The sequence below is a fragment of the Sinocyclocheilus grahami genome, unplaced genomic scaffold, assembly GCF_001515645.1.
Source record: "Sinocyclocheilus grahami isolate Dianchi unplaced genomic scaffold, SAMN03320097.WGS_v1.1 scaffold98.1, whole genome shotgun sequence".
In the NCBI taxonomy this organism is placed as follows: domain Eukaryota; kingdom Metazoa; phylum Chordata; class Actinopteri; order Cypriniformes; family Cyprinidae; genus Sinocyclocheilus; species Sinocyclocheilus grahami.
The window spans coordinates 4083885-4109799 of NW_015505277.1; the positions used below are offsets into that span (position 1 = coordinate 4083885).

General features: G+C 36.3%; 3 protein-coding genes across 3 annotated transcripts in view; 2 read left to right on the forward strand and 1 right to left on the reverse strand.

The window, feature by feature from the left end:
- Positions 1–3736, forward strand: part of safb (scaffold attachment factor B) — a 14317-nt gene extending 10581 nt beyond the window's left edge. The window contains exon 22 of the transcript XR_001609537.1: positions 3729–3736. The gene's annotated coding sequence lies outside the window, so the exon portion shown is untranslated. The remainder of the gene's footprint in view (positions 1–3728) is intronic.
- Positions 1–16603, forward strand: part of LOC107588113 (disintegrin and metalloproteinase domain-containing protein 10) — a 17708-nt gene extending 1105 nt beyond the window's left edge. The window contains exons 2-14 of the mRNA XM_016276123.1: positions 245–392; positions 495–613; positions 948–1099; positions 3333–3488; positions 5552–5644; positions 6333–6501; positions 12561–12721; positions 13530–13701; positions 13849–13993; positions 14448–14631; positions 15272–15371; positions 15555–15775; positions 16038–16603. Of these exons, the coding sequence (XP_016131609.1) occupies positions 245–392; positions 495–613; positions 948–1099; positions 3333–3488; positions 5552–5644; positions 6333–6501; positions 12561–12721; positions 13530–13701; positions 13849–13993; positions 14448–14631; positions 15272–15371; positions 15555–15775; positions 16038–16142 (1925 nt within the window). The 3' untranslated portion in view covers positions 16143–16603. The remainder of the gene's footprint in view (positions 1–244; positions 393–494; positions 614–947; positions 1100–3332; positions 3489–5551; positions 5645–6332; positions 6502–12560; positions 12722–13529; positions 13702–13848; positions 13994–14447; positions 14632–15271; positions 15372–15554; positions 15776–16037) is intronic.
- A 1324-nt stretch (positions 16604–17927) lies between these two features.
- LOC107588077 (lipoprotein lipase-like) lies at positions 17928–24113 on the reverse strand. Its single transcript, XM_016276083.1, has 10 exons — positions 24040–24113; positions 22453–22637; positions 22181–22360; positions 21982–22093; positions 21671–21904; positions 20525–20767; positions 19108–19228; positions 18803–19009; positions 18309–18404; positions 17928–18222 (listed from the first exon to the last, which is right to left on the reverse strand). The coding sequence occupies exons 1-9, from the start codon at positions 24059–24061 to the stop codon at positions 18326–18328; spliced, it is 1383 nt and encodes a 460-aa protein (XP_016131569.1). The 5' UTR covers positions 24062–24113; the 3' UTR covers positions 17928–18222; positions 18309–18325.
- Positions 24114–25915: the final 1802 nt, after the last annotated feature.

Genomic DNA, 25915 nt, shown 5'->3' on the forward strand with positions numbered 1-25915 from the left:
GGCTTGTAAATAAAAGCAACTGGGGGGGGGGGGGAAATCTTAAACCAGCCCTTTCGCTGGTCTCCCAGGCTGCCCAAGTTGGGTTTTTAGCTGGGTTTTAGTTTGTGTGAATTGGCTTATATTTTGTAGTTTACTCACTGTATCTTTGTGGTAAATAATTGTATAATTTAACTGGACTCCAATTTAACCGAGTATCCTTTGTTTATATATATATATATATATATATATATATATATAATTTCAGAAGCTTTACAAGACATTAGCAAATACATAAAATGCCATGAAGGCCTGTCTTATGACCGAGAGCTCATAAAACAACAGCACCAGCGCATCAGACGTGAGACACATCCAAACAAACAAGAGCTTCTTCTAGACTTCAACGCCTTTCAAAGGTATGATTTTTAAGGCGTCCAGACATCTGTATTATTCCACAATACTTGAATATGTACATATGAACTTTTATGAAGCACTGATTTTTATTAATGTTTTTGTAGGGAATTCCACCTGCGTCTCAAGCCAGATGTAAATAGCTTCACAGAAGATTTCAAGATCCAGTCAGAAGATGAAACTCAGATGGTGGATCTATCTCACATATACTCAGGAGCACTAAAAGGTAGGATATTTTGAAACGCATTGGCCTGGTTTCACAGTCGGCTTAGACCAAGTCAGGATTACGCCATAGTTCAATTAGGTTTAATACATTTAAGTAGTTTTTATAAATATGCCTTAGACATGGTGTGCATCTTGAGACAAAACAAGGACACTGACATATTTTAAGATCAATCAGTGCAGGTTTCTTTCTCTTGAAACAGCTCAGACTTACATTTTAGTCTGAGACTATAGGCTTAATCCTTGTCTGTGAAAACGGGGGTTTAAGTGTTTTGCATGCCACAAAATTCTTATCTATAATTAATTTTACTAAGATGAAACTGTTTTTTGTCTCAAAGATGAGAAGGAATCCTCATGTCAAGGGTCTGTTCTTGAGGGTCAGTTTGAGGGCTCCATTACAACAGCCAATGGGACGTTCTACGTCGAGCCCACTGACAGATACACCACCTCCAACACTGACCACCATTCCATTATTTATCACGAGGATGATGTGGGTAAGTGTCAAGTGATCATAATGTATTTCTTTCTTCACTGAGTTAAGGCTGTGATTTAGTCCCAACCAAACATTCTCATGTCCTTGTGTGTTTTCTTTCAAAAATCAGTATTTTTGTCATTTTCCAGTGAAGACTAAAAAAATTCATAAAACGAGATAAATTTGATGATGATGTTGCAAGCAGAACTGTTCAATTTAATAAGACTCTTCCAACCCGATCTAATGAGATGTATTTTACGAGTTTGCGAGTTTCTATGACTTGCATGATGTGATTTGTACGGAAGCATACTATTTTTAGAAAAAAGCCAAGCATGAAGATCCATCTCAAGCCTAACCATATGAATTTGTACGATCTCATTTGTACTCTTTTTGTAATTTTTATTGGAAAATAAGTTAAAACTAACAAAACTTTTTGTAGTGTTAGCTTGAAAATGGCAATAGCATTGAACTGGGGGGTATTTTTTTAATTTATTACTGCAGTTGATTGCCCTGTTAATAAGTGGTGTAGAAGTTGCATGCTGGAGGACCACACATGTTTCACATTATATTGATTGTTCAAACGATAGAAATATTATAAATCTCACAAATTAGTCTATTTATACCACAAACTACAATGATGAATGTGATAGAGAAGGTTAATAATCACCGTAATGCCGTAATGCATTTACTGTTCAGCCAAGCCATTTTTAAATCCTAATAATCTTTTATCTTTGTCAGCTGACATGGAAATGCTTGCTTTAAGTAGCCAGTCTATAGCGGATTAAGGATATCTGTCATGTACTATAAGTAACAGTTTGAGATTTTCTCAGTGTGTAATGGATATATATTCTAAGGCCACATTAAAACATTAAAAATATGATAACTCTGTCTCTTTTAAGGATGTTTTTGGCATTAAGCATGCAACCTCTTCTGTACAAAAGTTCGGGTTTGCTTCAAATTAATCTCAAGATGCTCAATATTAGATTTTACAAGAATGCAAAATAAGTGCATTTTGAGTAGGGGTCTCAGACTTTTGTACCCTGAACTGTTTTGATGCAATTTCTGGGATTTACATTTGTGTCCCATATGAATTTGTACGATCTCATTTGTACTCTTTTTGTAATTTTTATTGGAAAATAAGTTAAAACTAACAAAACTTTTTGTAGTGTTAGCTTGAAAATGGCAATAGCATTGAACTGGGGGGTATTTTTTTAATTTATTACTGCAGTTGATTGCCCTGTTAATAAGTGGTGTAGAAGTTGCATGCTGGAGGACCACACATGTTTCACATTATATTGATTGTTCAAATGATAGAAATATTATAAATCTCACAAATGAGTCTATTTATACCACAAACTACAATGATGAATGTGATAGAGAAGGTTAATAATCACCGTAATGCCGTAATGCATTTACTGTTCAGCCAAGCCATTTTTAAATCCTAATAATCTTTTATCTTTGTCAGCTGACATGGAAATGCTTGCTTTAAGTAGCCAGTCTAAAGCGGATTAAGGATATCTGTCATGTACTATAAGTAACAGTTTGAGATTTTCTCAGTGTGTAATGGATATACAGTGGGTACGGAAAGTATTCAGACCCCCTTAAATTTTTCACTCTTTGTTATATTGCAGCCATTTGCTAAAATCATTCAAGTTATTTTTTTTCCTCATTAATGTACACACAGCACCCCATATTGACAGAAAAACACAGAATTGTTGACATTTTTGCAGATTTATTAAAAAAGAAAAACTGAAATATCACATGGTCCTAAGTATTCAGACCCTTTGCTCAGTATTTAGTAGAAGCACCCTTTTGATCTAATACAGCCATGAGTCTTTTTGGGAAAGATGCAACAAGTTTTGGGGATCCTCTGCCATTCCTCCTTGCAGATCCTCTCCAGTTCTGTCAGGCTGGATGGTAAACGTTGGTGGACAGCCATTTACCCACAACACTTTCCGCATCGAGGCCGTGACTTTTGCAAGGTTTTACAGAAAGCGTAAAAAAAAATGTCTTCCTTTTAAAATGAAGACAATGATAAAAATAAGTTAAATTCAGACTAACAAGAGAAATAAAATAACATAAAAGGTTGTGCTATTTATAAAATGTACTCTCTTTTCATTTGAGGCACAAGTAAGTGTCAAGTCTAGCAAAGTTTAGCGCAGTTAGAAATTATATTACAATGAGGTTTTTCAGAAAAGATACAATCGCCAAAGTCCCACTTGAGCAAGCATGTCCTTGACGCCTTCTCAAGGTTGTGAAATCTTCTCCATCTTGTGACCCACACCAGATACCGGTGTCCAGGTCAAAGCGGAAGGTCGACCAGTCCAAAACCAGCTGTCTTCTGCACCTCCATGCAGACCACCGCTTCTACAAACGCTTTGGAAGTGTTGAAGCTGTTGTGGCTCAGGTGAGTTCCCAAGATCTAGTACTCAAAAGATTCATTCATTCAATGACTACAGGTTGATAAACACAATATTTTTTCCTGTTGACCGTAAAGTTTTACCCCCCTTCAGTGTACAGTCTCCACGAAGTGGGATTCACAGCATGTTCCTTCCTTGATCCCACTGGAGACTTCTGCGAAATGGTGGGGTTGTATATCACCAATGGACCAAAGCCAAGTTCTTTACTTTGGCTGTGAGAAACAAAGGACTTAAAGTGGCTTTAGTACAATTTAATGTTATGTAATGTTTGTTTGCTGAAGATAAAAAACAGGATTTCCACAAGTTAAAGTAACCATTTGTTCTCTTTTATCTGACGAGCTGGGGAAAAAAATGTTAAGCCTTTTGTTTTTGGTCCTTATGTTTGTGCCCAGCAAAATTGATCAGTACTTTAAAAAAACAACAACAAAAAAACTAACTTTCAAAAGTTTGGGATTGTTAAGAATTAATGTTTTTAAACAAAGTCTCTTGCTGCATTTATTTTGAAAAAAAAGACAATAATATTAACCGTAATATTGCTAAATATTATTACAACTTAAAACTATTTTAATTAGTTTTAAAATGTAGTTTATTCTTGTGATGCAGTGCTGAATTTTCAGCATCATTACGCCAGTTTTCAGTGTGACACGATCCTTCAGAAATCATGCTACTATGCTGATTTTAAGTTTAAGAAACATTTTCTCACTATTATCAATGATGAAATCAATTTAGCTACTTAATAGTTTTGTGGAAACCGTGATAATTCTTTCAGGATTTTTTGATGAAAGTTCAAAAGAACTGAATTTATTTGAAATAGAAATAATTTGTAACATTTTAAATATCTTTACAGTCTTTTTTTGACAAATTTAATGCATTCTTGCAGATTAAAAGTATTCATTTCTTTAAAAGAAATGCTTTTTTCTTTCAAAAAATGTAGATCAATAAAGATCAATTAAGATATATATTAAAGGTGCTGTATGTAGGATTGACACCGAGTGGTTGAACTAGGTTTTGCAGTCCAAAATCAAAATATTGGAGAGGGTTTTTTCCACCCGGCCCCTCCTCCTCAGACTTGACGCACACACGCAGGTTGCCAGATTGACGACACCAACAGGAACGAGCGCACTTGACGATGAATGAAATGAAATAGGCTGTGTTTTCCGCCAACTGGCAACCCTAGGTGCCAAAATACAATTGGGTAAACTGGAAGTGGGCGGGTTTCACAAACCAAAACAGAGACATTCCGGCCGAACGCACATTTTCAAAGGAGAATAACTGACTGTAGCATTGTTTTTCAGATAAACAAGTATGTTAACTTAGCATGTTTCTTAAATATCTGCAAACATATTATGATATTTTTATGCTTTAGTAGAGTCAAAAACTTTAATATATTTAATATATTAATACAAATAAAATAAATAAATACATTTTATTGGTGATGTGTTAAATTAGAATAAAATATAATTTTCTGTCAATATGGGGTGCTGTGTGTACATTAATGAGGAAAAAAAATAACTGAAATGATTTTAGCAAATGGCTGCAATATCACAAAGAGTGAAAAATTTAAGGGGGTCTGAATACTTTCCGTACCCACTGTATATATATATACATTTATATACACTGTAATATCTTGAGTTGTGATATTTCTTTTTTTTAATATAGTGTTATATATAGAGTGTTATTCCACATTACCATATTCACCCAGTGTTGTGTGCTAATATGTTGGTCTTGGCCTGCTCATTGTAAGGAACAGAGGCCAGATTGTCACTCATATTCCTCACCAGGCACTTTTACCCCAGAGTGCTTTCATTCTCTTTGGGGCAAAATGTGCCTCAATCCACCGACAGTTACTGGGGCAAGAGACTCTGCAGGATTCACTGTTGCAACTGAAACTCTAAAGAACAGTGTCTCAACTGATCAAATAATATGATAAGATTACTATGACAAAATGAATCTGTCTGTCTGACAGTTCATCACTATTTCTGTCTAATGAGTCAAGAGGAGATGGTGAAATCAATTAATCATAAGCTTAATGCACCAATTTGTTTTGCAGGTTGCCTCCTACATGAAAGCAGTAAACGACATTTATGACAAAGCTGACTTTGAGGGCATAGAGCTGGTCAACTTCAAAGTGAAATTCCTCACTGTAAGGTCCTTGTTTTGGTCGGGTTTAAACAAAAAAATTACACCTAGTTTTGCCCTTTTTTATTGTCCTGATTGTATTAAGTATGTATATATGTCTGTATGCATGTATGTATTCATTTATTCATTTTGTTGTTTGTTTTTACTATTTATTGTCTCTAACTTTAATTTCATAATATTTATTTACCCGTTTGTTTTTAATTTATTGCCTTGAATTTAAAATAATTTAATAATATTTATTTATATATTTTCCTGTTAATTGTTTTAGGTATTTATTAACTCTTAATTTTAGGTTGATTTATTTATTTATTAATGAATTTTATTTATTTATTTATTCCTTTTTTAATATTTATTTAATGCCTCTTAACTTTAGATGATTTTATAATATTTATTTATTTACCCATTTTTTTGTTTTGTTTTTATTTTCATTTATTTATTGCCTCTTGATTTGAAATAATTTCATAATATTTATTTATATTACTTTTTTATAAATTTTATTGCCTGTTAAATTTAGATTTATTTAACTTCAAACTGAAATTCCTCACCATAAGGTCTTTATTTTGTACTTTTTCACATTTCATTTCTGCCATACAATGTTCTGCTCTCATGCCTCCTGACGTAATTCTTCATCCATGTCAAAGATTTAAATGCACAGCCTGGTATGACATAAAACCGGTTGCTAATTATTTCAGGTGATCACAGAGGAAGATCCCAGCAGTCCCTTGGGCAAGACTCACATTGGGCCTGAGAAGCTGTTAAGTCTGTTTTCCGAGATGAACTGGAGCAACTACTGCCTATCTTATCTCCTGACCAACAGAGACTTCAGCGGGGTTCTTGGTCTGGCCTGGGAAGGAAAAACAGGTAACTTCAGCCCATCCACTCAAGATGGATTGCAACACAAGCCGCCTCAATGACGACCACAACAAAAATGTCATGTGGAAAAATATTATTATGCTCAATGGTGGGTGACTGGGCTTATGCACCATCTAGGCCTTTGGTATGTGACCTCTGTCCTTGACGCAACATGATATTGAAGCAAAGCTATCTGATAACATTACTCAAACCCTAGACACCCTATTGAAAAATTGTAGTGCGGATGGTGGGGGTCTGGGTGTGGAATGATGGTCTTTGGGAAGTACTTCTAGGAAAGAATGTGCTCTCATGTAAAATTCAGAGAAACAACCTTCCTGGAAGTTTTTATGTAATGGCATGTGCTGTGAGAGTTTAATGAAATACAAATGGACAAGTTTACTAATAACAAACTGCAAGACTTACAATGATTTACAGTAAATGTAAACCAGAATACAGTATAATGCAAGGACGTTTAGGGCCCTTTGAAATGTTTTATTTTTACCCCCCAAATATTCCATTTTATTTTTTCCCCAATTTTTTTCAGATTACATTTTTCTATATTCTGTTTAAATTGTTAAATTATATTTAATACTATAAAAGCATATCTAATTAATTGAAATTTAAATAATTAAACATCAGTTTATTAAATGTTTAACAAAAATACATTTTTAGGTCTCTATAATGTGTCTCTATGGTCTCTATGGTTTTATTTTACCCAAATTCTTTGTTTTCCAGTTCAATTTTTCTGGTTTCCATTTTAATGTTTTATTTAAATTTTGATGATCTAAAATCATGTCTAATCAATTAAATTCATAAGACTTTAGTAATTTAATAATTTTTTATATAATAATAAGACTGTCTGTGTTGTCTCTTTGAATTTATGATTTAATATAAATGTATTATCAAATACTGTGGTAAATCAAATGAAGGCATAAAACATTAACAATTTAATTAATATTTTAAAATGTAATCAAATTAAACAATTCCTTATTTTTTGACAGTGCTGGACAAAATAAATTTACTTTATTTTGATAAAATTGTTTGATATTGCTATATTGATATTATTATTAAATTAGGAAGGACACTCTACTGTATTGCTTTGGTTTAAAAAAGAAAAAAAAAGTCTCTTTTTTTTTTTAACCAAAGCAATAAACATGTTGTTGGTACATTGTTTGTAGTACCGCCACAAAGCTGACCTCGTAATTAACATTCCTCTCCGCGACACAATTAATGCTGCATTTCGCATTAGCAACTTCCTCTGCATGACAGGACATGACCTTAACTGTCGCTCCCTTTTAATCTGGACATCTGCAATATCCTGAATGTTATAAATGGGACATCTCCTGCCTTTATTGATCAATTCATTTCTCAACCTGGCTGAAAAGACCAGCTTAGACCAGCCTGAATTTTCATAGTTCATACTGGTCTAGCATGATAATGGAACTCTTGCTGGTTAAGCTAGTTAGTTAGGAAGCCCGCTGGGGGAACCAGGATAACTTAAAACTGTAAAACCATTGTGTTCATTAAAATACTGCTCATTCATTTTTTTAAACAACTCTTTCGTGTTGCGCCCTTACCCTAGACGCGGCGTAACATGAAATTGGGGGCTCGTCCGGGATCTGAACCCGGGACCTCTCGCACCGAAGCGTTATTATTAAATTAGGAAGGACACTCTACTGTATTGCTTTGGTTTAAAAAAGAAAAAAAAAGTCTCTTTTTTTTTTTAACCAAAGCAATAAACATGTTGTTGGTACATTGTTTGTAGTACCGCCACAAAGCTGACCTCGTAATTAACATTCCTCTCCGCGACACAATTAATGCTGCATTTCGCATTAGCAACTTCCTCTGCATGACAGGACATGACCTTAACTGTCGCTCCCTTTTAATCTGGACATCTGCAATATCCTGAATGTTATAAATGGGACATCTCCTGCCTTTATTGATCAATTCATTTCTCAACCTGGCTGAAAAGACCAGCTTAGACCAGCCTGAATTTTCATAGTTCATACTGGTCTAGCATGATAATGGAACTCTTGCTGGTTAAGCTAGTTAGTTAGGAAGCCCGCTGGGGGCACCAGGATAACTTAAAACTGTAAAACCATTGTGTTCATTAAAATACTGCTCATTCATTTTTTTAAACAACTCTTTCGTGTTGCGCCCTTACCCTAGACGCGGCGTAACATGAAATTGGGGGCTCGTCCGGGATCTGAACCCGGGACCTCTCGCACCGAAGCAAGAATCATACTCCTAGAAGCAAGAATCATGCCCTTGGAGAGGCCTAATTTCATGTTACGCAACACGAAAGAGTACAACACGGAAGAGTTGTTTAAAAAAAAATTTAATGAACACAATGGTTTTACAGTACAACTGGGGAATTTTAGCTTCGGGAGCCAACAAGGCCAAAATAACAAACAAAAACCAACTAATTCATATACCACTAACCACCCTCGTTCACAAAAGAAAAGAAAAGAATTACAATTACTTCCCTACCTCCCTACCCAAAAACAATCAATAAAAGGTTTCAACAAAAATGGCGTCGGTCTGCCTACTTCCCCAGAACGTTATGTACAATTATTTACAAAGGTGAGCAAACAGGGGCAATCCAGAATCAAGGTCAAAGAACATGCGGTGGTCAGTATTACGAATGAGTGGGCTAAGCAAACTAACAAACAATCTCTCACAGGCAAACACTCAAATGAACACACAAAGATACTCTACTTTCTAACATGCCTGTAACTAACTAGCAGGGTCAATCAGAGCAAATGAGCACAAGGCTGATGCAGAAAGTGATGACGGAGGCTTTTATAGGCCGCTAGGAGTTAGCTGACCAGGCAGGGCGTGGCACCAATTAGACTGCAGGAACTAATTGGTCTTTTTCCTGGACAGAGACACACAAACACCTCCCAAAACAAAAGAAAACACAGAAATAGAACAAAAGGGACGTAACATTACAGTCCCAACTTAAGCAAGAAGACCTTACATACGTGTCTGGTGCAATCCAACCGAGCAAACCATCATACCACTGATCCAGTGCTGGTCTTTTTTACAGGGAAATTCACTCATCTAACAACACATTCCTTACATTTTGACCCACAATAACTCTCAGATCTGTCAGTTTCCACAGAGGTAGTGCTTTGTATATGTACACTGACCTCAATTTGGTTACAGTATCTGAATGTCATCATTGGGATCTCACATGGCCAGTAAACTGAGCAATCATTGTTTTGATTATTACTGGTGCGGTTGGAGGTGCAGGCCACCAGCTGAGATCCTAGAATGTTGCTATGGGATTGACCGCAGCGACTGCTGTGATTGGCTGAGAAAGGGGGTGTGAATCCACATCAATGGTGACATGTGACCAGAGAGCTATGCATGTTAGACCTCTGTCCCCACCACAACAACTGGGATAACCGCATTCCTTTTTCCACATTTGCCTCCATGGCAAAACCCTCAAGTGAGGAGATTTCATTAGAGGCACAAGGGTTCCTTCACGTGCATTAGCATTTAACCACCATGTATCATGGTGCGTTCAGTTCCATGTAGGATGGGCCTTATGTGTAAACTTGTTAATTCAGGCCTTTTTTGGACAAGCATAAAAGCGGCAATTACTTTTTGACTTTTTAGCACCCAAACATGTCAAGAAACTTGATGGATGCTAACATTAACATCTTACAGTTTGGCCCTGGCAAGTTTAATCAAGACATCTGCAAGTCCTACAACAGCCCAAGTCGTTTGGTCTTATTTTGACTGGGCTTGTTGACACTCATTTATTCCATGGTGGAGTGGGCTGAAGGGGTTCTGGGGCTTTCTGTCAATTGTATTTACCCAACATAACACACTACCCTGCTTTAGCAGCTTGGGGCATTGTAGAGTGGTCAGTTTTTGGGAGGTGGGTGGTGGTTGTAGTATTTCAGTGCATTATGATGTGGACCATATCTACTTTAATGTGTCCTCCCATATTATTTGTCGTATAGTGTTCCTCAGGAATTGCATGTTTTGTAGGCCAAAACTCCTAAATGAGTTAGCATTTGAGCACTTCTTGTTTTATACAGAAGTAAATGTTTTTTTTTATTTTTTTAATGGAGTTTTGGTTAAATGCCTGAAATAAGGATTAGCACAATCTCATACTATTTTATTCTAAGACATAAAATACAGTAGTGATATGTTTTTAAAGCTTTTACTTGTCTTGAAAAAGGCGAGTGCTAACAAGAGTTGTCTGGGACATTAAACATCATAATGCTAAAATGCAAAATTTTTCTCATTAGTCTTGTGAGCCTTGTATTTATGATTGCACTCTTGCAAACAATTCTAACTCAAACTTTCAGGTAAAATGTTTAAATGAAGACTGAAAGAATTGTCGAAAGCTTAATGATGACTGTGGTGGTAGTTTCTTTATGTCCTGCACTTAGCTTTTTACTTCTGGCAATTGTATTTAGATTTCAAATGTCATAAAAGTTGTTTGTTGTGAACAAAACTTGCAATGGTGAGGTCACATTAGCGAAACACATAAGCTAAATGTGATGAACCCTGAGAATCAAACTTTTGTTAGTCGCAGAGCTTTTATTTTTGGTTTTTGTTGAGGGAAACAAGGTGATGCAAACTTCTGGGTTGGCTTACACAAATATGGGATTACTTAAGCACTCTATTGGCCTGGCACAATAAACACTTATGGAAGCTTTGGTCTAAAAATATTCTGGTGTTAGGTCATGTTTACTTTCCCATCTATTAAGTATTTCTCTAATCTTCACTATTGTGGTTGGTTCTGAACTTTTACTTATTGTTTTGAACAGTCATGATGGCTGCTCTCAAATGACTGTGTTGTGGTGCAAATCAACAGCCTCATGCCCTAAAAACCTTGTGACAAAAATGGCTCCATGCAAGTCTAGTGGAAAAAGAGCCTGATATAGCAACTGTGAAAGGCAACGACATCCCTGAGGCACCATCCTGGCCACCTTGCATGTTGTTGAAAGAGCTCAACGTTCTGTAAAGATGCCTCTGACCTAGAGTACACTGGAGTAAATGGTTCACCTTCATTTAATTTGGCTCTCTTCCTAGTCAGTTGGAATGAGTAAGCTCTGCCATGTAATGCATTTATACTCCATTAATTGAATATAACAGTTATTTTAATGTGTTTGTCAGGACAACACTATTGGCAGTTAGACTTGATCGGCAAAACCTTAAAATTTCAAAGCGTAGAATATTTCTTAGTTGCATTAGGAATTTTTTTGAGATTTGCATTTGAAAGTTCCTATGTTTATGAATATTTGAACCACAGTGACAAATGACTCTGCAATTCCAAAAATGAAGACCTATTACTCATGTGATGATGAGAGCCATAAATGAGAGACAGATGATGACCATAAAGCCTCTATAAACCCACAGTTCACATATGTTTTATGTGAGCCAGTTTATCCAAGTGTATGGTTCTTGTAAATTTCCCACAGAAAGGCATAAAAAACGTGAATGGGTCCTTGATGTTTTGGGTCTGAACACAAATCTCACAACTGAGGAGCCATAAGCCTGATTTTTTTTTCTTTTCTTTTTGAAAAGTTCATAGCCTGGTTTAAAACTATCCAGGACTTTGGACTTTGATGGACAGGCTGATCTTGACAAACTACAAGTCTAACCCCTCTTACCACCCACCAGTAGACTTTAGTCAGCAATGATGTAATTGGTTAGTCCTGTGGGGAAAAGACCAGCTGTTTGTGATCAGCAGTAAAATTGTCTGTTGGCATTATATGAGCTTGAAACCAAGGGGAGCTCATATGAAAAAAATAGGCAACTCTGCTTGGGGTTCTTCTCCCTCTCTACAGTATGTAAAGCATGACATGAGATAGTTTGGCCAACTGACACATCCATTTCCAAGAAAACACGGTACCTTTACCCTGAACCTATAATCAAGGGAGCTAACTTAGAGTTTGCTGTATTAAAATATGAATTTAAACTCATGAGAAATGTCCAGAGTAAATTGAATCTTTGTTCAATATCAAAATAAAATGTTCATTATTGTGGCCTGATGTGTTTTTAGTTTGAATCTAATTTCAAATTGTCTCTTCTCTGATTCTTAGATAACTGGGGAGGAATCTGCTCTGAAATGATTTTGAAGGGTGGTCGCAATTCCAGCCATAACACAGGTCTAATCACTCTTCAGAACTATGGCTACTACCTTTCTCCCAAACATGTGCACCTGACCTTCGCCCATGAGTTGGGCCATAGTCTTGGAGCCCCTGTAAGTCTGATTCCTTTCACAGACAAGCCTGTCAGTTTTTAATTAAAAGTTAACGCCAACAACTGACACATGCATGAATGATTAACGCTGGGTTTGCAAACCAAATATGGCTGCAATCTTGATTGGCGTCATTTGTTTTGAAAATGCATGCTACTACACTGTTGCCAAATGCTAGTTTATTTTTGTTTGATTGCAGGCTTTAGCGTAGCATGTCACGCTATAGAACACAGATACCTTTCAGTGATTGGTGACCTTTTCCAGCTGTAGCAACCATGCTCTTCACACTTCCTAGGGCTCTTTGGCAGATTAGTTCTGCTCTGTCTACCTCCCCATTACATGTTTAGTCACATTTGACAGCCGAGGGCTGACAAGCATGGCTCATTGTTTCCAGACTGAATTTGGGATGCAGAGTAGATCAGAGGATCCACATCACCTGTGATTTATGAGGAGGCCTGGGAAAGGGGCCAGTGGCCTTTGGTCCACTTATCTCATTTCACTTCTGTAGGCTTTAATGTGCTGCCGAGTTTCTGTGAATGAAAAGCAACACAACACTAGTTCATAAAGTGTATACCTGCTGCTACTTACTAGATATGGAAATATAGAAATTAATTAACAGCAGCAAGTAAATTACTTGTACTACTTTGGCGAATAACTATATAGGATTAAAAATAAATGCTTGTACAATTGTTGTTGCAACTGTTTAATTGGTCCCCAATGGAGAACACTAACTAACTAGTAGCCCCCAGATAATTTTAGTCTGAGACTCCTGATCTACATTTTACTTCATGCATCATATATTCTGTGGCAGCACGATGAGGGTTCTGACTGTGGAGGCCTGGAGATCACCGATGGCAAAGGCAGGTTCTTGATGTTCCCTCAAGCCTCATACAAGATCGAGGAGAACAGCGACAAGTTCTCCCCCTGCAGCCTGCGACAGATGAGTCACATTCTGAATATCAATAAGGACAAATGCTTTGTAGGTAAGACGTCTGAACAGATTCTGGGATGGGATAGATACGCTAATGAACATTAACTTGTCTCAGTCCTACATTTCTCCCACAATGAGCCCTATCTCCATTGCTGAGGTAAACTTACTGACCGAAGATGTACCTGTTTTGTTTTGTCAGTTAGTGAGCAGCCCATTTGTGGAAACCGTATCGTAGAAGAGGGGGAAGAATGTGACGTGGGCCATAATGAAAGTGATCCATGCTGTTACAGCTCGAAGGAACCTGCAGGCATTGAATGTCGACTGAAGCCTGACAAACAATGCAGGTTTGCATCAGTCCATTTTGTGTCAGAATGACCCATGGACTTTTTGGACAAATGAAATTTCTTCACTATAAATAGCACCCTCAATCCTTGCGGTCCATGAGTCAATGCCTTGCTGACGTAATGTCAGATCAACTGTTGGTTAGTAGACCACTGTTAAGACCTCAACAATGCGGGTGTTCCAAAAGAATGTATCGATGGTGCGTTGGGTTACTAGTGAGTTCCCTTTTGAGTCTTTGAATGACAAACAGGTTACCTTACATCAGGAGTGTCCAGTCCTGCTCCTGGAATTGCCATCTAGATGAATAGTTTAGCTGAATATTTTCACGATTATTTTAAACATCAAAGCAGGTGAGTTTATGGTAGATGAGTCAAATTGATTATGGTTCTTCGGGTCCATCAAACCTACCTTCTTGAAGACGATCATTGGTAACTGTTTACCTTGTATCTGTCTCAGTCCTAGCCAGGGTCTGTGCTGCAGCTCCCATTGTGTCTTCAAGGAAGCTGGGCTGATGTGTGAACGCCAATCTGAGTGTCGCAACCGAAGTGTATGCACCGGTTCCTCTGCTGTATGTCCAGAACCCGCCGCCAAGCCAGACATGACAATATGCAGTGATGGTACACGTGTTTGTTTTGATGGGGTATGTTCAACAGTGACAGCAGGTTTTTTTTTTTTTTACTATGTACTATTCCGATTTGGATTGCAATCTTCAGAACTAGCTGTCTGCATTTTGTAATTGATAAAATCTGATCTCTTTGTTTCAGTCGTGTAATCCATATTCAGTGTATCTATATATTTACATTGGTATCTGATTAGACCATTCAGACTCAAACACATCCAGATTTTATACCCATTTCAAACCACATATGACTGTAGTTTGGATCGTGTTTGTCAAAATCAGATTTAATTCATTTTCCTGCTATTCAAAATACAAAAAAACTGTATTTGAGTTCTACAAAAGTCAGAACATAGCCTTGAGGACACATAATATGTAATACAAATATGTGATTTAATTGAAAACAGACTTACCAAGGAAAACATTACATATTGTCATAAATAATAAATACATTTGTGAGAAGAAGAAATTAAAAGACGAGAAACCAAAATGATTGCTTTTGTGGGATGTCTTATGATTAATATATGTGGTTGGGAACTGAACACACTGAATCATTTAGGCTTAATGAGCATAGTAATCATGCAAATTGGGTATATTTTGCCTATTATCCTATCACACAATGTGACGTCTTCTTTAACCAGTGTCTTGTGACTTGATGTCACAGGAATGTGGCCTGTCTCTCTGTGCGTTGTATGACATGGTGCAATGTGACTGCCTGGGAGAGAACAAGATGGAGAAGTGCCACATGTGCTGCCAGCAGAGAGGTAACCACAATGTTCCGACACAACAGAATGTGTTTACTGCTCCAAATAAATTAGATGCATAAACAGCCATTTGTTTTAACGAACCGTTTGCGCTGATATTACTACTCCATAAAATTGTAAATAGAGTGCACATGTTCTTGTATTCGACTTGAATTTTTCTACTTTGGTATTTTCTCTCCATAGATAAACCTAATACCTGCGCAAGCACCACTTCTTCGGTTCTTTTGCACTACTTTAGCGGGAAACGTGTGGCTTTAGTTCCTGGGGCGCCCTGCTCTGGAAACCGAGGTTACTGTGACAGGTTCAAAGTGTGCCGAATCCTAGACGCAGACGGCCCAATTGCAAGGCTTAAGAATTCATTCTTGAAACTGGATGAGTTTGATGACCTGGCTGGTTGGATGAAGGTTTGTTGTTCGCATTTGGTCTAATATAGTATGCTACCATCTTCCTTTTTTGCCTTTACTGCAGAGATGGCCTCACTAGTCTTGTGTAAAATTGTAGGACTTACAGTAGCTTTAACATTTGTCAAAATTTCCAAGGATACATATTTTGGGCACCTAAACCAAATGGACCAATATGGAACAACCCAGAGCACCCTAACTGCATAACAGCAAAATAAAAACGTGTCTAGTTTGCTATTATTTGAAACTTCTCTCTTTTTTGCAGGCTTATTGGTGGGCGATACTTCTAGGTATTCTCGCCATTTCAGCAGTAATGGCTGGAACTATCTGTGTTTTTGGACAGCCACTTGAGATTGATGACGACAGGTAAACATCTCTTCACTTGGGGCCTTCCAGCTGGCAAAAAACACTCCCTGCAAGCAAGAAAACATTACTTTTGAGGCAACTTATGAATGTTCAAAACATCTGACTGACATTAAAGGCTGTCCAGATGCACAGCTGAGAGTCAACTGCATCTGTACAAACATGATTTGAGTTTACTTCGCCTCTTCCAGCCATGTGTCTCACACCATTGGTCATTACAAAGTTATTTAAACTCCATTGTTGATTTGAAAATTGAATACTGTCCAGCTTTTCATCTATAAATCATTGTGCTCTCAGTAACTTTGTACACAATGTCACCTACGTTTATTTCAAAGGAATCCAAGAACATGACATTCCGATTTTGAGAAAGCCGGATTATCTCAATGACAACAGATGGCTATAGATTCATGGAAATCGAACATAGACAGCATGTTTTTGGGAATGGCACAATAAAAATACAGTATATGTCAACCTGTGAATGGCTTATTTATGGTTGACTCTGCACATTTGTTTCCTCTGGAAATCACAGGTTCAGAACGATATCAGCCAAAAGTTTGCACAACACTAAATTTGAACCTTGCTATGATGAGTGATATCAGCAACATCACGTTTGTTGGATTTGCTGTCACGATTTTATCTCTTCATGTCATCCTTGAGGTGGTTACCATGATAAGCACTAAGAACCAAGTTACATTTAAGCTTGAATGGAGTAAAAAAAAAAGTCAAGAACTATTTAACAGGACATTATATAATGTTGTTTTAACATGTAAAATAGTTCATTTGTATATAATGCGTAATATGTGCACCAAGAAATTAGGGGGAAAAAGCAAAATAAAACTTTCAAGACATGTAAAAACGCATATGTTTAGCTCAAAGATATAATTAATTATTTTATTATTATTGTTATTTTTTTAAAACAAATTTACAGCTATGTGCAGTCCATTTAATTGATGTACATCACATTATTTTTCATAAGAACATTTTTAAATGTTGTAGCAGTTTGTCATTTACAGTATGTTTTATGCAGTATTTTTTACGCGTGGGTATGTCGATTATCTATTTAAAGTGCAAAGACATATACCAATAAAACATTCAACACAAAGTAGATGTTTCATTTGTGTTCATATGACTTTTTAGATTAAGTTACTGCAGTTATTTATTTGGCCTTTAACATGTTTTCTTTTTGTAATTGTTCCTTTTGCCCAAACAACATACTAAAACATTAAAGATTTTAAGCAATGATGTTAATGTAAATGTTTAAATTTCCCTCAGAGAAAACGTACCCTATAGAAACGTTGTCCATGTTTACAGATAATTCATTCAAAAATAAACCAATGTGTTTTACCTAATAATATTTAATCTGGACGTGCTGAAGACAAGAGCCGCTGGAATTCTTATAATGTGACATCATTTTAGTGAAATATTGTGGGCTAAAAGGTCCATTGCTTGTTGCAATTAGTAGCGTAGCAATGCCCAAACAGATATAACTTTTAAAACCAAGCAGCTTTCTGTTGGGTAAGACGGTGAATTCGCCAGACTAACTTGAACCTGTTCTGAAATATCCGTGTGGAAATATTTTGATATTCCCATTTGCGTGGAATGCTATTAAAGGGACTGGATTTTGCCCACGAAAATTTGCCAAAACAACGATAGGCTAAATGTGACTGGATAAAGTGACAATGACGTAAAAATTGTGGCATATAATTTCACCCAAAACGCTTAAATTATTTTAAATACAGAACAGATAATGTAAGACAATGCTTGAACAGTGTTTGCTGTTAGCCACAAGCATCATCATTACAAATAATACTAAAATGAATTAACTAAAGATTTACTTCAAACACAAATCCAGTATTATTTAATACAATCAATCACATTTCAAGGCTTTTCAAGCCTATGGCTTACCCTAGTACAAAAGTTCACAATCTATTTGCATGAATCACATTCATAGCAACACATTACATATTGAATACAGTACAGTCAGTGCAGTTGCAGTCTTAATCAGTAACAGCTGTATAAATACATTTGTTGAATTGCTTCATTAAAAAATCACTTGAAAATATTTCCATTGGCTCTTCAATTGAAGCCTGTGTTGGAACAAAGAAAACAGTTATTAGAAATATTTTAAATTAAATGTGAAGATATTAGCCTAATTATAGTATGCTATTGTCACCGTTTAGATAAAGACCTTCAAGGCTTCTTGCATTTCACAAATACGACGTCCTGAGCTGAACTTCCCATTTGTGGATCTTTCAAGCACAACACAATTCTAAAAATATAAAGAATGACAGCGCTTAAAAGTGTGTGAATGTCAATGCTTAAAAAATAAAACATAAAATAAAGTGGCTTTAATTATAGTAGTTTAATTATAATAAAGAAAGCTAACTTTTAGAAACATTTTACAAAAATTCGTTTTTATTTGGATCGTGATAAAACAGTAGATATGTTCAAAAGTATGTTCTGGTAGCGAAATGTTGGTAGTTCATTAATGTGATTAACTACACCTGGTGTTACTCTGCTATAGAACTCCTGTGTGAACTTGAGGAGAACTGACTTTCTTGAGACCAACTCATTGAAGTCACTGAGCAAAAATATCAGAAATGTGAATTTGAAGTGTATGAAAGCGTTTTATGTTCACTATATCTAGTAAAAATGTTAGAAACATATTTCTTTTGTGTCTCCCCGGCTCTGACTCTGATTTTATGGACCTGTACGCCAGAATTCGCAGAATCTCCATACCACCACGAGGAGAGCAGAGAGAGTAAAGAGGATGTGGACTCCTCCAACTTAAACTTCAGCATCAGAAGATCTCCAATGTCCTTCTCGGTTACCACAAGGAATGAGTACGTTTTATTAGCGGTGATCTTCTCCTGTCTGCTTGATGAAGTTAGTAAAGATAGTTAGCAAACGGAATTTGACTGGTATGCTAACTATAAAGTCATCTTTAAAAGATATAATTACTGATTACTCACACATTCAACTTGAGAGCTTCTGCTTCGTCATTGGTACCGTAAAGTGAGACTGTCAGTGCTGGCTCCATCGCTAATTGATTTAATTTACCAAGGAAGTTGATTTTCAGCTGATAGTGGAAAACTGAAAATAAAAAAAATGACCAACCAGGGTTATTATCGTTAACTAAAACTAAGACCATTAAAACATTGCTTGAAATAAAATATAAAAAAACATATTTCAGCTAACTGCAAAGGCAACATTTAAAATTTTCGTACTAAAATGACTAAAACAACAAAAACTAAAAAGTAAGGGTACATTTAAACAACAATAACATACTTCAAAATGGAAATTTTTGAAAAATTCACGTACAGACGACAAAATTGTCAAAATGTTCCTTGTCCACACGAATCCGCGAAAATGACTAAAACTGCTGTATTATTCATGCCAGGCCAGTAGTTGGCGATGTCACTTTGTAAAGAAACTCGTGCATGCCTATAGACTGAACACGTAGTACGCATTACATCACCATTTTCACAAATTCACGTTCAAAAACTTGTACTTTGAAACCCATTTTCAAACGTTTGTTGTTTAAAGGCACAATATGTAATTTTCGCTGCTAGAGGGCCAGTATTCAAAATAAACAAAGAGACAAAAGGCGTAGTTTGATGATGCCGTGACTGAGTGTGGAATCATGGGAGTTGTGGTCTTCATCCCCACAGCCGATGCAATCTGACGGGACTCGGGCAGAAATCATGTTCATGGATGAGCTAATGATTTGTTAATGTAGTAGAATGAAGCAGGGTGAGGCTGAAAGCCGTCGAAGCAAAACGAGGCCGCTGAACGAGCGTGCCACACGGCTCGAAAGCAGCGGAGCTTTTATTATGCCACAGTCGACCGCTTCCGATCCTTCCGGTCATGCGTATGTGGGGTAAAGCATCACCGTTTTATCATACTAGATACATTTGAAAGTTCTGTTATAATGCTACTCTGTGCGATCGTCACCGGTCTATTAAAACGCACAACATATTAAAGCGTCTTTGGTGTTTCCATGTTTTCTACAAAACAAAAAACGGAAATCAAGGGGTTATGACGTCATTGGCAGGCGACACAATGACACTATGGACACGGTCCGTGTCACTAGTTAAAATTGCTTATTTCTCTGGATTTAAACATTCTTCGAAACATTTGGGATAATGTAAGTACACAAGTCAGCAAAATAGATCACACTGTTCTAGTGGTTTTTGGATATTTTAATAAAAAATCTTACATATTGTGCCTTTAAGTTCCTCAAAACACCATTGTCATCTAAATGAAAATGGTATTGTCTAAACGCCCGCTAAAGCTTTCTAAAAACGAAATAGACATATTAATAAAACACAACAAAATTGTTGTTTAAATTACTGTTTAAAAATTCCTCCTCTGAAACTTGACACTGACCTCTGAATGGCATGGAGCCTCGTGTCTTGACGAACATCTTGACGCTTCTTGCCTTACGGACTTTGCTGGTGTCGTAGCCCACGGTGTTGCAGCGGTTCTTGTGACACTGGAGGCACATGCCTCGGTCGAACATGTCATTGCTCCCACAGCTGTACACTCTGCTAGCTTCTTCCTCATTCAGCAGGGAGTCGATGAACAGGTGGACAGACCTCTCATGCTCACATCTGATGGCATTATATAAGGCTAAGGGTATTAATAACATAATTTATATGATTTTAAACTTTTTAAAATATGTTTGTATCTTTTTAGTCATATAAGTCAATAACCTGTTTTTTAGCAGAGATGAACGATTTCATTGTAGAAAGGTTGTAGCAGGTTTTAATGTAAGTTGCCAAAACAGATTAGAAATCCAGATCACGAAAAAATGTGACAATGTCACAACCTACTCCTGATACACAACTAATCTCTTTTCATCTTTGGGAAAGTTACAAATAACAGGCATTTCTAGAACATTTGTGCCAGTGCAAAATGCAATATTTTATTCATAGCAAAATTCATAGCATTGTTACGATAAATCAGCATTTATTATTAGAAATTAAATTGTACAAATTATAATTATATTAATTGTATTATTTTTAATTGATAAAAAATGTTATTAAATTGTAACATTCATACTTTAATTTATATTAATTATATTATTTTTTATATATATTTTAATGACTACTTATTATGTATTGTTTTGAAATATTTTTTGTGTTGTTCAGATTTATCATTAATCAGTATTTATTTTATTAAAAATAAGAATTAATTAAATAGGTTATAATTTATTATATTAGTTGTATTATATATATATATATATATATATTTTTTTTTTTTTTTTAAATATACAATGTTTAATATATAAAAAAAGATTAAATATTAAATATTAAATCATATATATCAAATTTCTATGATGCTACAATCTTCTTTCAACAATAAACAATTCAACAACCAGTGGCCCCATGTGCATGTATTCTCTTCACACATATTTTGGAAATATTTAGGAAATATTGGGGTAAATGGTGAGGAAACATATAGATGTCATTGTGAAAAGTGCAATACAAATAAATTTGAATTTAATTGAATATCCCAGATAAGGGTCTTTACCAAGTATTCCATAACTGGCCATTTTCTCTAGAGCTCCTCTCAAGTTGCAGCCAGGCTGGAAGCTTCCTCCATTAGAGTATATATCCACATGACCGATTGGCTGCTCGATACCGATACTGGGACCCAGAGAACCTCGAGTGAATGTGTGAAGGACATCTACAAAATGGGCATCATCTGGGGACAGCCGTCCGTGGGCGTGGACCCCTTCAAAGTCTGGTCCAGCTGGGTCTAGACCTGCAAAAAATTGTCCCATATGTTGTGTTTAAGACCTGTTCTAAGATTTATTTTCAAAAGAACGCCAATTAACCTACCTGTGATTCGTCCAACTTTATTGGTTGCATGACTTCCTGCAAAACCTGCAACGTGGGCGCCAAGACTGTAGCCAAGGAGGTGCAACTTCTCCAAAGGAACGTTGGCAGACTCCTTATGAATTCAACATGGGCACAATAATGCCAATTAAAAACCTAGAATAGCAGTATGTGTAATTTGATTTGATTTGTTAACACAAACCTCTAACCAGTCTATGAAGAGCCTGATCTCTTGTCCCACCATCTTTGTGTTTTGTGCTGCCACCACATAATAGTTCTGCGCCATGTCCAACCAGTCCACAACAATGACGTTAGCATCCTTCTCCCTGTTATAAAGTGCGGCAACCAGTTTCTCAACCCAGCTCTCAAACAATCCACTTACCTAGGGGAAAAGAGCTAGTTTAACACTAACATATGGGACAGCTTGAAAAAGAATCAGCTGAATTTATTGAATGTTTGTAACCGTTGCTTTACCGTCCACCCATGAATGACCAAAAAGGTTTTTGAAGTGTTTTTGAAGTTGCAGCTGCTGAGAGTCTCTGGTTTGCCACACACAATGTAACACACATCATCATCTGGTTGAGACGGGTTTCTCAGAGAAAACTTGACATTGGCTTTGCTGACATCTGACAGGTTCCTTAGATCCTCCAGGAAATTATCTATGTAAAGATGATGGCCATTCAAAAAACAATATAGTACTATTAAAATGTACTTTAAATAAAATACATTAAATCAACTTAGAATTCAATATCAAATAAAAAGTACAATATTTTGGTATAATTTTAAAATAAATTGTATTTTATAAAAAATTCTAGAAAACGGAGTATGTAAAAATATAATATCAATATAAAGACATTAGTCATTGAAAAAATTCTAAAAATAAAAAAATAAAAAAATGTAATATCAAATAAAAACGAAGTAAATTATTTCGTAATTATAAATATATATTATAAAAAAATCTGTATTATAATTATATAATTTTGGATGTCAAGATATATTAAGATATAATATTAAAATAAGATTATTGTAAATTATTGTTATTAATTATAATTAAAAACCTATTAAATAAAAAATTTAAATAATATTTAAGTACAAATAATATATACATAATATGAAATAAAATATGGAACAATAAAAATTAGGTTTAAGATGTGACAGCCTACTTGGCATGCTTAATAAAACAGGTAACGGGAGGACAATAAATATTTCCATAGTTCAGCTCAGCTCACAGGTGGGTGGAGCCATAATATCCTTATTATACACTATTATCACACCTTTAATCGATGCGACATCAGATTGCAGCCTGAAGATTACCTTGTGATGAGTATGAACTTGAAATGTACTTTTAAGGAGTCCTCCTCTTAAAACAACATAAAATATCATCTAACATTCAGCTGACTCGAAGAAATGAGAAATAAATGGCCACTGGCGGCTTCTACAGGTTAATTCATGGATTTAAAAGCTCAGACAGATGCCGGATATTACAATGTTCCCATCATAAATGCAGGATTTGCGGTAGGAATTGAAAACAGAGACATTAAAAATGAAAGAATCGCGTCGCGTCCAAATAAAATAACGCCTCAGGTTACCCGAATCCATTTCTCGCGGCGCATCAACAAACATTTCAAACATCTTGCCAAAGAGTTCGTTCGAGAAGATTTCTTTCTCCAGAGCAGCGACGAACAGACCAGTGAAGCTTAATACGAGCCACGAAACGCATTGGAATGACAAAATGTTCGTGTCTTTTCTGCGTAAACGTTGGGGGCTTGTGAGCCTCACCTTTTTGCCTGCTATAGGCTAACATATACTGAGAAAAGAAAATATTCGCAAACTCCTGGAGCTGTTTGAATACTCGCTCATGAAATCTGAGCCTCAGACTTCAGTTAAGCTTCTAAATAGCACTAGTCTCAGCCCACAGGAGGGGTAATACGGTCACACATTTGTTTAGGACTTAGTCAAGAGCTGTATGTATCACGAGGTTCTTTACCATAAGAAAACATGCAGTTTTCAGCTTGAACTGACATTTTTACGCAAATATGAAAATTGTTATCCTTTACTCACCCTCAGATCGTGTCAGATCCATGTAGTATTCTTTCTTTCATGGAGCAAAAAAGAAGAGGTTTTGTCAATATTCATGAAAAACATTAATATTCAACATGGAGGAGAGAGAAGTAAAGTCTCTTTACTTGACATTTGAGAGAACAAAGAATCACAATTCATTATGTGCCAATACCCTCAATGCTCTTAGCTATTTGCATTCATTGTGTAATGGTCATCCCGTAACACTCAGACCCTGCCAGAACTCTCAATGACACCTGCACTGTGGTCATTCCTTCCATTTGTTATAACAAAGACCAGGCACCAGAATTGCTGCTTTCATCCAAAATATTCTTAGAGAACAAAAACATAACTAATAACCTGTCACATGCTCTTTAGCAGATGGAAACCCTTCTAGAAACCATTGTCCACCGTACAAGGACTCAAGAGTTCGAATAAAATTTCTAAGAAGAATTAGAAAGTGATAAATCATAATCAGATTTAAATCTCCATATTTTATGTTTTTATTCCTTAATGTGATGAACTGGCAGAAGTAGGGTATATTCCAAAAATTCAATGCTGAAATTTCACAACAGTCTTGCAGGAGGTTCTGACTAATGAAAGTATCGGAATGTTGTATTTTTATTCCAAGAACTTGTTCTTCCACGAAAAAGGGGAAGGGATCTTAAAAAACAAGCTCCTTGTGTTTTGATTCGAAGTCATTGCACGTGAGTCGCTCTCCCTTTAAACAATGTGAGTCAATTCACATTTTTTTTACACACATACACACGTTATTTGAATGGATGACGCTCCATTCACATAACATCTTATATGAATGGAGCTAACATGAGCAAAACAGTGACAGGTGGATGTTATTTAAAGGGGTCATACAATGTGATTTAAATTTTTCCTTTCTCTTTGAAGTGTTACAAGCTCTTGGTGCATAAATAAGATCTGTAAAGTTGCAAAGACTAAAGTCTCAAATCCAAAGAGATATTCTTTATAAAAGTTAAGAGTCAACCACGCCTACCTAAAACGGCTCGTTCTAACACACCCCCACATACCTACGTCACTATCTGGGAAGATTTGCATAACGCCGCCCAAATGTTCACGCAAAGAATGAAGGCGTAACTTTTATTTTCGCTGAAGTATTGTTGCCGCCGCCACATCGTGGAGATGCTGTGTGCCTCTTTGTGAAAGCGAAACGACTTTGTTTGGCCTTCCAATAGAGGACGATATCTGCTTCGTCATGCCTGGAGCTGATCTGTGCTGGTCGCCGAGGAAATACTTCAACTTCGCGCTGTCGATCGCCAGATCGGCTTTCACCGTGGACGAAGCGGAGTCCAGCCGGGGTCGTCATATGTGGTTGCCGCAGGCATCACAGTATGGTAAGGGACGTAACATTTCCGTCACACGCTTGAGGTATTCGGCCAATCACAACGCACTGGATAGCTGGCCAATCAGAGCACACCTCGCTTTTTCAGACCGATGAGCTTTGTAAAAATCAACGCGTTTCAGAAAGGCGGGGCATAGAGGAGAAACAATAATGTACAGTATGTGGAAAATAATGTGTTTTTTTAACCTTAAACCGCATAAACACATTTCATTACACCAAATACACAAAATAATGTTCTTTTTAGCAGCATCATATGACCCCTTTAATGAAATTTTATTAAATTAAAATATATTTAAGCAGCACATTTCTGAAGAGACCGAGGCCTTGCCAAATAAGTCAAGTTCCAGAATTCTGTTTATGCTGTGACCAATTTGCAACCAATTTCAAAATATTTAATTTGTTTGAGACCTGAAATATCGAGAACATTCAAATTTAATGCAGGCATTTACACATGGCATTTGCACATAAAATAAAGATTTAAATGAAAAATGCAAAGCACTCGCA

Bases quoted from the DNA above. Each gene is read 5' to 3' on its own strand.
- LOC107588077 (XM_016276083.1), bottom strand. From the start codon at position 24,061: ATGGATCTGACACGATCTGAGG. The intron at 22,638-24,039 runs GTGAGTAAAGGA...ATCTTTACATAG, and splicing joins GGATCTGACACGATCTGAGG to ATAATTTCCTGGAGGATCTA. The intron at 19,010-19,107 runs GTGAGTAATCAG...TTCATCAAGCAG, and splicing joins GAAGCTCTCAAGTTGAATGT to ACAGGAGAAGATCACCGCTA.